We start from the raw sequence: 14,435 nt of genomic DNA on the forward strand, positions 1-14,435 counted from the left end.
CAAATGGTTAACTTCTACTCAGTTTTCGGAGCTTTTCCTGAGCTTGAAGTTCCTTAAAATAAAACTCTCAAAATAATTCTTAGTCTTCAACAAGGCACCTTTCAGGGTGACCCATTCTCCTAAGCCCTCAGAACTCACAGCAATCAGACACAAATTGTGTTTTCTGGCCTGTCACACCTCACAGTGTTCAATTAGCTTGGCTAATGTTTTAAGACCTAGTAATGTTCACATGGACAAGCTGATGTTTGACCTTAAAGAAAATCGAGTTAGCTCTACAGATGGACAAGCTAATTGCATCAGGGCTGGCTTCCTAGTGTGAAGTATCAGCCTCCACACTTCTCATTCTCTGAGTCCTTCAGGTACACAGACTTGCCCTCATCTGCCCTCATCACAGATGAAATGAGAGATAAGAATCGGATCTTTAATTTCTCCAAAACCTGGAAAACTCTCTCTCAACCCACCTCAATAAAGAAATAAAAATTAAAATATTAATTCATACTTAACTATTGTGTGATTCTGATTCCTCCCACTGAAACCCAGGAAATAAAATCTCTTTCCTAATGAGCCCTGGGTACATTTGAAGAGCTCTACTTAGATTCTATGGTTCTTTTCATGCCAACGTTGGAATGAACTTTAAATTGATTCGTAAGCCAAAGCCCATCCAAACAAAGGAGGGATTGGTGCCTCCCCCTTTGGAAGCTGGTTTCCAGCTTGAGGCGCTGCAGCCAACAGCAATGATCTTTCAGGGAACAAACCTCTGATACACATGTGTCCATGCTGAGCAGAAGAATTAATCTGTGCAGTGTGTTCACTGCTTACTTTTCTCCTGGAATACATGATGAATTTTTATGGAGGGTAGAGGAGGAAGGGAAAAACCACATTCAAGCGAAACCCTACATCATTCTCCTCTACAGTGTCATTTCAAAAGCCAGATAAAAGCCGAATGAGGAGGCTGGGGAAAGTGTCCAACGTAGCTGTTCTGAAAACCACTCTCCATTTCATTCTGGAGCAGGGAAGTTACACCCAGACATCACAAAAGCTTCTCTCCTCACAGAAAATTAACTGGTAAGTGCTTTCTTGTTTTCCTCACACTGACACGTTTGCAGCTGACCTGATGAGGATGCCTGCAGATGATTTATTTACAAAGCAGTATTTGGACTAACTACCAGCTGGCAAAAAACAAAAAGGAAAAGGACTCCTGATAGCTTATGAAACACTCTCTGTGCAAATTCATATTTTTGGTCCTGTCAAAAGTGTTTAGGAAAAGTGTAACTGGGTTTGCAACAGCTGTGATTAAATCTGAAACACTGAGAGAACAGGACTAGGTTGCTGGGGTGGGATGGGGGAATTGGGAAGGCGCAATGAAGAACTTTCATTTCATCAGCTTTTACCTAGAAAATGACAGCTCACAAATGCAGTTATGACTCAGAAATGTCTAACATCATTAGTGGAAAGCTCACTGTAGTGAAATCGAGTAGGAGGAAATGGTGCTCTGAGATGAAAACTGATTTTGCCCTCTTTTGATTACATGGTAGGAACAAAGTTCTAAATTGAGTTGTAACGTGGCTTGGTTTTCTCCTTTTTGAGATGAATAGCATTCGGTTCTTCAATACCAACATTTCTTTTTTGCTGCTGCGTTTTTGAAATCTCATTATCAATTGCCTGTTAGAGGATTTGGTATCTGAGCTCATCTAACGCAGGACGAAGGGAAGTATGTGGGAGAAAAGGTTGGGCTAACTCTGGGTGGTCAGATAACTGTGTTCACCAATTGCTCTTTGTCAATAGTTTATTCTTTTCCCCTAAATGAAAACTAATGAAAACCAAATGAAAATTTGATAATAGAACTTTCACCATCAGTTACTCTCTTAAGCTGGCCATTCTTCCTTCAAACAAACTCATTTGCCCAAGCTTCCACCAACTTGTTGCTAAATTAATCCACTAGTTTGTTTTGTGAAAAAGCCAACAGACATCTCAAATTACCTAGTTCAAGTAATTTCTCTTTTTGTATAACACTCATCATGTTTGCACTTCTTCCAGACACTGAATGATTTTTGTTTTTTCACAGATATTATTTATGATTTTACCTAAAATTTAAGTTCTTTAGTTTATAAAGAATGTCATACCTTTTCTGTGTTACTTTACTACTAACTGTCGTCTCCCTGAGAGACAGTTATTTAACCCAACATTCCCCTCTCAAAGGCTACAGCAGTTGAAGCTAACTTACAGAAGTAATTCTGAAATAAGAAAAGTCTTGTGCTCAAAGACTTTTTTTCTGAATAGTTTACAATTTAAAAAAACTAAAAGCAATCTAAATATCCAGCAGTAGAAAGCTGCTTAAGAGGTGGGTGGGAGGGAGGGGATTACACACACACACACACACACACACACACACACACACCCCCCCCCGATTCACGTTGTTATTCAGCAGAAACTAATACAGCATTGTAAAGCAATTGTACTCCAATCATTAAGAAAATAAAGCTAGTTAACCTTATATATTATTTCAGTGAAATGTTTAAGTCATTAGGCAATAATAGTTTGGAGGAATATGTTGCATCATGGACAAGTGCTCATAATACTGACAGTGACTGTGATTATGTAAAAAGGTAAATGGAAATGAAAGAATTGAAGAAAAACACACAAAATTGAAAACAACTGTGTTAAGCTAATGGTGAACTGGTGATTTATCAGGGAAGAAAAACTTTTCCTCTACCCTCTTAAATTCAGTTTCTGAAGGCTTATGAATTAAACTAATAAATGACAGATGATGGACTTCACATAAAAATGTCACTCAAAGGGAGGGCTGGAACTGGGGCCTGGTCCCTGGTGGCTCAGACGGTAAAGCGTCTGTCTACAATGCGGGAGACCCGGGTTCAATCCCTGGGTTGGAAAGATCCCCTGGAGAAGGAAATGGTAATCCACTCCAGTACTATAGCCTGGAAAATCTCATGAACAGAGGAGCCTGGTAGGCTACAGTCCATGGTATCGCAAAGAGTTGGACATGACTGAGTGATTTCACTTCACACCATCTTAAAGGGAAGGGAGGAGAAAGAAGGACAGTTACAGGAATACAAGTGACTTCTTAAATATCTAAATAAGGAAGGAGGAGGTGGAGAAAGGGCACTTATGGGAAAACAAATGACTTTTGAGAAACATAAACAGGCCTTTAGGAGAATAGATGGGCAGCAGGATAGTTTGCGTGACATTGTTTGGATCTGTTGTGGAGACTTCTCGCCCATGGAGGTTAAGAGTCGACCTTTCCTTGCTGCTCCTGGGGAGGGGGTTTACGACAACTGAGTTCTTTTGGGACCTCACACGCCCTCTGTTCAAGATAATTTTTATGCCACAGTGGCACATGCTGGACCCCTTCAGGTGATATATATATCCTTTCTCTTTCCCCAAACTTTCTAATAGTCCATTATTTGTATAATTTTAAAATTTTATAATATTGAGAATTCCCATCTATTTTTTTCTTCAGGTCTTTAACCTGAAGATCTGAAAGTTAAACCCTTCAGTCTGGTGGAGGCTCTTCCATTCTAATTCATCCAGTTTCTTTGGTGACATTAACTTGAACAAAGGTTTCTGCCTCATGAGACGTCTTTTGAAAAATGTTCTGAAGTATAGTTGACTACCAACGTTGTGTTTAATTTCTGCTGTACAGCAGTGACTCAGTTATACACACACACATATATATATATTCTTTTTCATGCTCTTTTCCAGCATGTTTTATCACAGCATATTGAATGCAGTTCCCTGTGCTGTAGAACAAGTAAGACCTTGTTTTATTCATCCTATGTGTAATAGTTTGCATCTACTAATCCCAAACTCCCAATCCTTCCTTCCCCCACTCCTACTGCCTCACAAATCTTCTAATGAAAGTAGCAAAAGCCAAGACCACAATAAAAACTGATAGTATAAAAATTTTAAAGATAGAAAAAAAGCAAAACTAGCTAAATGCAGATAAATAACACAGCATCCTCTTAAATTGGACAATTTCTAAACATTCCCCAAATCTATGGCTGCATAGCATTGTTAAACTTGCTATTTGAAATTGTCTGTCTATTTTGAAATTGTCTGTCACCCCAGATTTTAATCCCAGCTTTGTCTCTAATTTGTTTTGTGACTTGAGGCTGAGCAAACTTCCTGGAACTCAGTTTCCTTTAGTCTTAAATAAATTGATGGGCTAGGTTCCTTCGAGCCCTCCAGTCTCACCTCTTACCCTTTTTCCAACCTCTGCTTATTAAGTCATTGTTCAATGTGATATATATAATGGGGTCCTTGCACACACAGTGGATACCTAATATTTGGTGAAACAAATTTTTTATTCAGATTCTATGTTTTCATATTCTTCAATTATCATAATATGTACTGATTATTCCATGATACTCAAATAAGATGAAAAATTCTCTTCATTGTTAAAGAAAATAGTGTCAGTAGAAAAAAAGTAAACATGAATCAGGCACAAGCTTTTTGCTAGGAATTATGCAGTCCTTCCTTCAGCCTGGGCTTTCCTGGTAGCTCAGCTGGTAAAGAATCTGCCTACAATGCAAGAGACCCTGGTTCGATTCCTGGGTCAGGAAGATCCTCTGGAGAAGGAATAGGCTACCCACTCCAGTATTCTTAGGGCTTCCCTGGTAGCTCAGCTAGCTGGTAAAGAATCTGCCTGCAATGCGGGAGACCTGGGTTCAATCCCTGGGTTGGGAAGATCCCCTGGAGAAGGGAAAGGCTACCCACTCCATTATTCTGGCCTGGAGAATTCCATGACTGTATAGTCCATGGGGTTGCAAAGAGTCAGACATGACTGAGCGACCTTCACTCACTGAGGTATAGTGTTTAAATTGAAGAAGGAAGTAGAGTAGAAAAAGAATTCAGACCCCTCAACAGAGAAGGCAATGGCACCCCACTCCAGTACTCTTGCCTGGAAAATCCCAGGGACAGGGGAGCCTGGTAGGCTGCAGTCCATGGGGTCGCTAAGAGTCGGACACGACTGAGTGACTTCACTTTCACTTTTCACCTTCATGCATTGGAGAAGGAAATGGCAACCCACTCCAGTGTTCTTGCCTGGAGAATCCCAGGGACAGGGGAGCCTGCTGGGCTGCCGTCTAAAGGGTCATACAGAATCGGACACGACTGAAATGACTTAGCAGCAGCAGCAATGGTTTAGGAGGACTTTTTTCGAACACCAAAAAAGAGAGACCTTACTGGTATTGCTGGCAAGAATGCAACCACTAGATGACAACATTCAAGAAAGTAATTTATTTAATGAAGTTCAGCATATAAAGAGTTAAATAAAAAGAAGTCATAATCTCTCAGGAATCATGAAGAAGCAAAGCTTATCCTATGACCTTTAAAAGGCCTCAAGGGTTACTCTCTGAAGTTCTACTTTGGTATTTCTTCTTATGCAAGAAACAAACAAAAAAAAGTTAAATTTAAGAACTGTCCATGGTCACCCAGGCCATCATTTAGTATAATAACCAAATCATTTGGGTGTTAGAGAGGTGGAAACTTCCCTTCTTACTTTCAAAGGTGTTTGGCTGGTGTAATAATCAAATAAAACTGATTAACAAGAGAAAAACTAATTTCATGTGTACGGGAGTCCATATATGAAATTCAAAGCAGTAACCAAGGCAAGCAGCTTGTATACCTTTTAGACGAAGAATAAATTCGTGAAGAATCGATAGGACAAAGAAGTTTGGATTTGGAGTAGTAAATTAGTGAAGAAGTAACAAGTTTTGTTTATAACGTCTTCTTGGCCCCAAATTCCCTATTTCTGGTGATAAAGATGCTTTCTACTCTCCTGATATAGGGAGGCTACCTTTCACTTAGGAGGGTTATTTCCTGCTTTGGGGACAAAGAAGGGTCAGGGTATCCTTCTTGTACCAGCTCTTTCTCACATAACTTTAACTTGGAATAGTCTATATGCCAAAGTAGCATATTTGAGGGTGGCATATTCTGACCCACTTCAGTACAGTTCCTCCATTTTTAAATGCTTTATACAGTTGCATATAACAGACTCCAACATTCAACAAAAAGTCATCGTTATAAACAGAATAATTACTGAAGTGTTTGAGGAACACTACGGGGTGCATCGGAGAAGGCAATGGCACCCCACTCCAGTGCTCTTGCCTGGAAAATCCCATGGATGGAGGAGCCTGGTGGGCTTCAGTCCATGGGATCTCGAAGAGTCAGACATGACTGAATGACTTCACTTTCACTTTTCACTTTCATGCATTGGAGAAGGAAATGGCAACCCACTCTAGTGTTCTTGACTGGAGAGTCCCAGGGACGGCGGGGCCTGGTGGGCTGCCGTCTATGGGGTCCCACAGAGTCAGACATGACTGAAGTGACTTAACAGCAGCAGCAGCAGGGGATGCATCAGGGCTTGGGATAAAGGCAGAGTTAATACTAGAAGGATAGGGCTTTATGAAGAAGGACTTTTGCATGGACTATGCAACCTGGCAGCTCAGAAAAGAGAGAATCCAAGTCAAGTCTAATAATATGTGCTGGGTTGAATTTTCATAAGGACCTAAGGGCATGAAATATAATTTGTATGTGAAATTAGATCACTAGACCTAGTAGAAAGTGCTTATAGATATGACATCCTTAATTTTCATAAATCTTTCTCTTTGGCAGTTAATGATAAACCTCTGTTTCAGTGGAAAACATATGGTAATGGTGCATTCCGCTTATTGTGTAACTAAAGAGTTGACATGGATTTTTTTTAATGAGGTACCATTTAAAAGTGCTGTTATTTGTCCTTGATGATTTTTGACCTAATAAAATGGCAATGTCATATGCTTAAACATAAAATATGGATTATTAATTTAATAAAATAGAAAGATATATCTATATTATTTATTTTATTGCATAAATATTTGTTTGGTTTGTATATTTTATTTATACACATTATATAGTTAACTATGTCTAACACTAAAACTATACTCAACATACTATAGTTTTGAGAATGGAGAAAACACTTCCTCCTTCATTCACTAAACTTTTATTGAGTACCTACTATGTTTCCTGCACTCTCTGTTCTGTATTTGAGACACACAAAAGAGTAAAGCTTTGTCTTTATCTTTATCACCTTGCCCTTGAGACTTTCAACATTTAGCAAGGGAGATAAACACACCAACAGGTGGTTACTACAGAGAGCATGTGTACAAGGATTAAGAAGGAAGTCCCTGAAGTCAGACCCAGAAGTCTTGTCTGGGCTTCACCACTTTTGTTAATTGCCCAACCTTCCTTATCCTCATAGAAATAATAATAGTACTTCACAGGGTTGTTGTGAGAATGAAATGTGAAAATGCAGTTGCTTAGTGTTGTAGTACACATAACAAGTACTCAGGAGATGTTACCCTATTACTATAGTGTGTTAAATGGTGTCGTATAATTAGGTCCTGTCGTATAATGTCGTATGCTTCGTTTGCTTCATTTTGAATGTAGTTAGGTAGACTGTTCTTAATTATAAGCCATACATTATTGGATGTAATTTGCTCCTGATAATAGTTTATTTATTTATTTATTTATTTTCTGATAATAGTTTAGAGAAAAATCTCATCATCTTTCCCTGTAAGTGGGACTTGTTTTCATTCAAGAATCCTGATCTAATTAAGTGGCCGGACAGATTTAAAACATCTCTAATCATTATTCTTTTAACACCTTTAATAAGAAAGAGGACCTGAGAACAAAAACTAATGGATTTGATGGTAATTAAGAGCTGAAATTTCCTTCTCAAACTCACCTTTGCCTTTCAAGCAAATATAAATGTTAGTTGTTGCCAAGATGCCCATGACCGTGAATGCCTTTTCTCAAAACCCACCAAATATGGGACTACCTTGGCGGTCCAGTGGTTAAGAATGCACCTCACAATGCATGGGGTGTGGATTCCATCCCTGATTGGGAAACTAAGATTCCACGTGCCACAGGGCAACTAAACCAGTGTGGCACAGCTACTGAGCCCGCATACTGCAACAAAAGATCCCAGGTGATGCAAACAGACTCAATGCAGCCAAGTAAATAAATATTTTTTTTAAAAAACCCCACTGAATAGTTTTACTGCCAGCCAATAAATATTTGTGCATGTGCTCTCAGTTCGACTCTTTGTAGCCCTCCAGGTTCCTCTGTCCATGGAATTTTTCAGGCAAGAATACTGGGCGGCTGCTGCTGCTGCTGCTGCTAAGTCGCGTCAGTCGTGTCCGACTCTGTGCCATCCCATAGACGCCAGCCCACCAGGCTCCCTGTCCCTAGGATTCTCCAGGCAAGAACACTGGAGTGGGTTGCCATTTCCTTCTCCAATGCGTGAAACTGAAAAGTGAAAGTGAAGTCGCTCTGTCGTGTCTGACTCCTAGCGACCCCACGGACTGCAGCCTACCAGGCTCCTCCGTTCATGGGATTTTCCAGGCAAGAGTACTGGAGTGGGGTGCCATTGCCTTCTCCGAGAGTACTGGGTTGGGTTGCCATTTTCCTACGTCGGGATCTTCCTGATCCAGGGATCGAACCCGCATCTCTTATGTGTACTGGATGGGCAGGCAGATTCTTTACCACTGGCGCCACCTGGGGAGCAAAGGGAGTATGAAGGAAGTATCTGGGCGTATGAAGGGAAGCGAAGCAACACTCTGGTGGAGGAGAGAGATTCATCAAACAAACATTCAAATATATAAAAATTCTAAAGGAAGAATGTAGAGCAGGGACCCTGATTTAGGTTGAGGGATAGACTTGTGGAGATCAGGAAAGAATTCACTTAGGAAAGTAATATCTAAAAACATAGCTTACCCTTTAGAAGAACTGATGATTTTCTCCTTAATTCCAAACCACCAGCAAGTTAAGGAAATGAGTTTAGTCAAATCAATTGTTTGGTTACTTTATGGGAAATACTAAGTCTATAGAAATTGTTTATTGTATTACTCAAATGTATGCTGCTGCTGCTGCTGCTAAGTCGCTTCAGTCGTGTCCGACTCTATGTGACCCCATAGACGGCAGCCCACCAGGCTTCCCTGTCCCTGGGATTCTCCAGGCAAGAACACTGGAGTGGGTTGCTATTTCCTTCTCCAATGCATGAAAGTGAAAAGTGAAAGTGAAATCGCTCAGTCGTGTCCGACTCCAGCAATCCCATGGACTGCAGCCTACCAGGCTCCTCCGTCCATGGGATTTTCCAGGCAAAAGTGCTGGAGTGGGGTGCCATTGCCTTCTCCGACTCAAATGTATAGATAATACTAAATGTGACTCTTCTTTTGATTGTCATTCTGCCTCATATGGGCTTTTATTTCATTAATTATTCAAAATAAGACCATTCACCTCTAGGGTAATTCTATCATTATCAACACACTCAGACACAAAATGTATATTTAATTTAGTTGTTTACATTGAGTAACCAAGAAGACGGAAAATTTTGAAGATAGTAAAATGACTAAATTCTTCCTTGTTTGGGAGAGGTGCCTTGCTCTGGGATGGTATAAGGAGGCATTTCTCCTTGGTTTGCTTTTTGATTTCTAAGAGATTGAATAGGGAAGGAGGAACTTCAGAACATGCCTAACACGGTTTATCTCTTAGGAGGGATCATAATATACCAAACACTATTTAAAAGTGTATTTTCATATCTCCTTACAAATGTATTCTATCCCCCAGAACATAGGAGCAGGTGGAGGAAATGATTGTGAAGAGTATCTCTTCATTTTAACTTTCTATTAGATTATTTATAAGAATATTCACACTCATTTATTTCAGTCTTAATTAAACAAAAGCTTGATTTGTTAAAAACTAGGTCTATTTTCAAACCTTGTCAAATGGAATTTGTACTGAGTACACTTCAATAATTTTCTAAAAAGACGACTTCTTCCTTTTTACACTTTTCTCAAGCAGTCAGTAAATAACTCATTCATCAAACGTAAGAGAGTGCCCAAACAGGATTTCTTTGGAAAAGCTCATTTTTTTTGTTTTTTTGTAGGGCTTTTTTTATTTTTGCTTAGTCAGACAGTTGATGTATTTTCTAACCAGTTGGATCGCAGCAAGTCACAGAGATTTCAGCAAGAAGCCCAGTTTACTTCATTCCCATCTTTATCACAAGGAATGAACTCGATCTACATAAATCATTTGACATAAAATAAATAAACTCCTTTAAATGGAATATTATCACAGGATCAAAATGTTCCCCTTTGGAAAGGAAGGAATGAGTGTAATGTAGCTTTACTGTCCCAGCAAGAAACCATTATTTTGTTGCTCCCGTGGTATCTTTCAACTAATGTTTTCTTTCAGGATGAAGCACAAATCCAGAATGTTATCTAAACTAATTACAAATAATATCATCAAATGGGCTCTCTGATTAGAACCAGTGATCATTAAACTAGCTGGAAGCCCAAGAATGTGCTACCTTTCAACAAAACCATATGTTAGTTTTGTGAATTATTTCATAGTACACCCTAATAAAAAAGCACTAATAAAGTAAGATATAAAAATGATATTGCATATTTCCTGAGCTCTTACTATGATCCAGGCACTGTGCTAGGCACTTATATACATTATCCTGTGTAATTCTTACAACAACCCTAGAGTGGTTTGCTGATGGTGTTCCTCCCCAGATCACAGATGAAGAAACTAAAATTTAGTTCAGTTCAGTTCAGTGGTTCAGTCATGTCTGACTCTTGGTGGCCCCCTTGGACTGTAGCACACCAGCCTTCCCTGTCCATCACTAATTCCCAGAACTTGCTCAAATTCATGTCCATTGAGTCAGTGATGCCATCCAACCATCTCCTCCTCTGTCATCCCCTTCTCCTGCCTTCAAACTTTCCCAGAATCAGGGTCTTTTCCAATGAGTCAGTTCTTCTCATAAGGTGGCCAAAGTATTGGAGCTTCAGCTTCAGCATCAGTCTTTCCAATGAATAATCAGGACTGATTTCCTTTAAGATTGACTGGTTTGACCTCCCTGTAGTCGAAGGGACTCTCAAGAGTTTTCTCCAGTACCACAGTTTGAAAGCATCAATTCTTCAGTGCTCAGCTTTCTTTATGGCCCAACTCTCACATCCATACATGACTACTGAAAAAATCATAGCTTTGACTAGACGGACCTTTGTTGGGAAAGTAATGTCTCTGCTTTTTAATATGCTGTCTAGGTTGGTCATAGCTTTTCTTCCAAGGAGCAAGCATCTTTTAAGTTCATGGCTGCAGTCACCATCAGCAGTGATTTTGGAGCACCCCCCCAAAATAAAGTCTGTTGCTGCTTCCAATGTTTCCCCATCTATTTGCCATGAAGTGATGGGTCTGGGTGCCATGATCTTCGTTTTTCAAATATTGAGTTGTAAGCCAGCTTTTTCACTCCCTTTCACTTTCATTAAGAGGCTCTTTAGTTCCACTTCGCTTTCTGCCATAAGGGTGGTATCATCTGCTTATCTGAGGTTATTGATATTTCTTCTGGCAGTCTTGATTCCCCCTTGTGCTTCATCCAGCCTGGCATTTCACATGATGTACTCTGCATATAAGTTAGATAAGCAGGGTGACAGTATACAGCCTTGACCTACTCCTTTCCCGATTTGGAACCAGTCTGTTGTTCCACGTCTGGCTCTAACTGTTGCTTCTTAGCCTGCATACAGATATCTCAGGGGGGCAGGTCAGGTGGTCTGGTATTCCCATCTCTTTAATAATTTTCCACAGTTTGTTGTGATCCTCACAATCAAAGGCTTTAGCGAAGTCAATGAAGCAGAAGCAGATGTTTGTAATAAAAAATATGGTACCTGTGACCACTGTTATTGATTTTGCTGATGTAGAGGAGGAAAAAAGAAAAACATCCTTCTTCCTCTTCTTCTAGATTCTCAGCTGGAGCACCTATAAAAAATACAAGTTAATAGGAGGAAAGCATTCAGATTTTTAAATATAAGTTTAAATAAGAGCCTTTACATAAGAGCCTTCATAAGGAAATGAAGACCTAAGGAAATAGTTAAGTTTGAGTGTTTTTATGCATACTAGGTTTGATGAAAAGTGAAGAGTCATTGAGAAATGTCATAGAACAAAATGAATGTGAACTAAGAGTGGTAAATTGGGGAAAACTTAGCAAGGCTCTTCATTCAGATTCCACTCAGCATCCTTCCTTCTTTGGAGATAAAGATGTTCCTTTCCCTAGGGCATAAGGAGGGCACCTTTCACTTGAGGATCTCATGCCTGACTCAGGGGAGGGTCAGAAATCCTTCTTGCACCTGTTGTTTCTCATACTCCTTCAGCTTAAACTATTGCATATGCCACGGTGCCATTATTTGGGGCTAGCAGTGGAACGTCATCAGTATCTATGTTGGATTGAGGGGGGAAATGTAAAGTAGTACCTACAATAACAAAATAGGAAATAGAAGTACGCTATTAACAGAGAGAAGACTGGAGACAGAAGTAATAGAAGGCTATGTATCCGACACTGAGCTTCACTCCATTGCCAAGTTTTTCTCCTCACAACTCCCTAATACAATAGATGTTATATTATCCCTATTTTTACAGATGGAGAAATTGCTGCTTAGAGCTTTTGACTGACTTTCCAAGGCCACACAGGTGAGAGACAGATAGCAGTGGGTGGCAGCGAGAATTCAGATCTTAGTTCTCTGCCCAGGAACTGGACCTGGGATGAAAATCAGGAATCCCAGCCACTAGTTCACCAGGGGCTAGAGGCTACAAGCAAAATTCCCCTGGCCCTTGCCCCCATTGAAAAGTGCATTTCTCAAGGAGGCAAAAACTGTAGAAACAGGTACAACGTTTATTTTTAGAAATATAGCACACCAAGTGGGAGAGGACACAGAGAAATAGTTTGTTTCATTAAGACAGAAGCAAGACAGAGATACACACCAGGAGAGAAAGGGTGTGAGCATCCTGGCTGATGAGGAGAAGTGTGGTAAAGAGGTGGTTAAATCATTTACGTAGGGCAGTTCTGGGTCTTTGTTTACCTTTGGCCAATTATCTGTCTTCTCTCACCCACTATCTGTCCTAGGACCCTCTCCGACATGCATGTGCAACTTTTTCCCAAGATGGATTCCAACCCAGGGGCCTATGGAGGGACCTTGGCATCACCTATGCTGGGGTGGTGCCACCTCCTTTTTGACCCCTAAGGAGACTTTCTACACATGTGCAGTGACTCCCTTGGCCCAAGAATGGGAAATACGTGACCTCTTGACCTTTTATTCCAACGGGGTTTAGCCTCTCTCTGTCCCTGCCATAACCATTATCTTAAAGTGTCCATAGGAGGCAAAGTCCAGCTGTTATTTGCATTTCAAGATGGAAGTAAATATCTAGGCCAGAGCCCACCTGCATCCTTGCTTAGAATTGTAAAATGTAGGCTGGCTGTAAATGCCTAGCCTGGAGCCCATCTATTTCCTGCCTCCAAAGTGGCACTGCAGTTAGAAGCCAAGGTCTGCCTGACTCCAGGGCTTTCATTCCTACCTACCATAAAATGTGGCCCAGAAAGAATTCTGATTGTTTCTGGATTACATCAAAGCACATGGTGCGGAGGGACTGGTAGGGAAGAAGGTAGTTTACTCAGGGTAACAAGACAGAAAGACAGGAGGGAAGACTGGAGAAGGGGATGTAGAAGTAAAAGTCAGCTTTACATAAACACCCTAATGGGTTTAGTTATCTCAGGGAATAGCTAGGGCAGGGCAGGTCTCTCGGCTGATCTCATAGAACTGAAATTTCTTGGGTGGCCACTGGGACTTCTCTTCATCCTGCTTTGGTGAGGCAAATGGTGTATCCTCAGGATGAGGAAGGCATCCTGTGTGCTCCAGCTGCAGCACTGACCAGGCAAAGTGCCATGTCTAGCCAATTATTTTGAAGTTTGGAGGTGGCTGGAACACTGGCTTGGTTCCCTTTCTCTGAGTAGTGGCTGAAGGGATTAAGAGGCCTCAGTCTGACTGCAAAAAAAGAGAAAAAGCAAGAGAGATAAAACGAAAGCTGTACATACTTGAATGCTGTGTTAATGTCCTGGCTGTGTAAAACAATTGTATTAAGCTTCCAACAGTCATATCAAGGGCCTGGCTTTAACATACCGTTCTTAAAGAGAGCAGATAGGAATGAAGAGTGAAGGGAAAAGAGTTTGAGATCCCTAAATTTAGGAAGAATTTGCTTCAGCAGTGCAACCTTGTGGTGGTATCAGGATTTTCTCTCCTTCAGCCCTCCCTGCTTGCCTGGTATTGGAGTTCAACCAAGCCCTCGCCCCCACCTCACCCCTTCCTCTAAATGAGCCCTAATGTTCCCTTCCTCTAAATGTGTCCCCCTGTCCTAATGTTTAGTGGTATCGTTACCCTAGGAGTAGAAGGTAAATTTAGATTTTGGAAATTCATGGCCAGAAAGAAACTTTATAGACACTTTTTAAAACACCTTACCACATCCCTACCTCTCTCTTCCTACTTCCATTTGCCCTCCCAAGGTTAGACTAATACTGTTGGAAGAAAGACCTATTAAAAGACCTGATT

General features: G+C 40.5%; 1 protein-coding gene across 1 annotated transcript in view; it reads left to right on the forward strand.

The window, feature by feature from the left end:
• Window positions 1–742: 742 nt before the first annotated feature.
• CMKLR2 (chemerin chemokine-like receptor 2) overlaps window positions 743–14,435 on the forward strand; it is a 53,619-nt gene continuing 39,926 nt past the window's right edge. Inside the window, 1 exon segment of the mRNA XM_070387711.1 lies at window positions 743–1,065. Within this exon segment, the coding sequence (XP_070243812.1) occupies window positions 944–1,065 (122 nt within the window). The 5' untranslated portion in view covers window positions 743–943.

The sequence above is a fragment of the Bos mutus genome, chromosome 2, assembly GCF_027580195.1.
Source record: "Bos mutus isolate GX-2022 chromosome 2, NWIPB_WYAK_1.1, whole genome shotgun sequence".
In the NCBI taxonomy this organism is placed as follows: Eukaryota; Metazoa; Chordata; class Mammalia; order Artiodactyla; family Bovidae; genus Bos; species Bos mutus.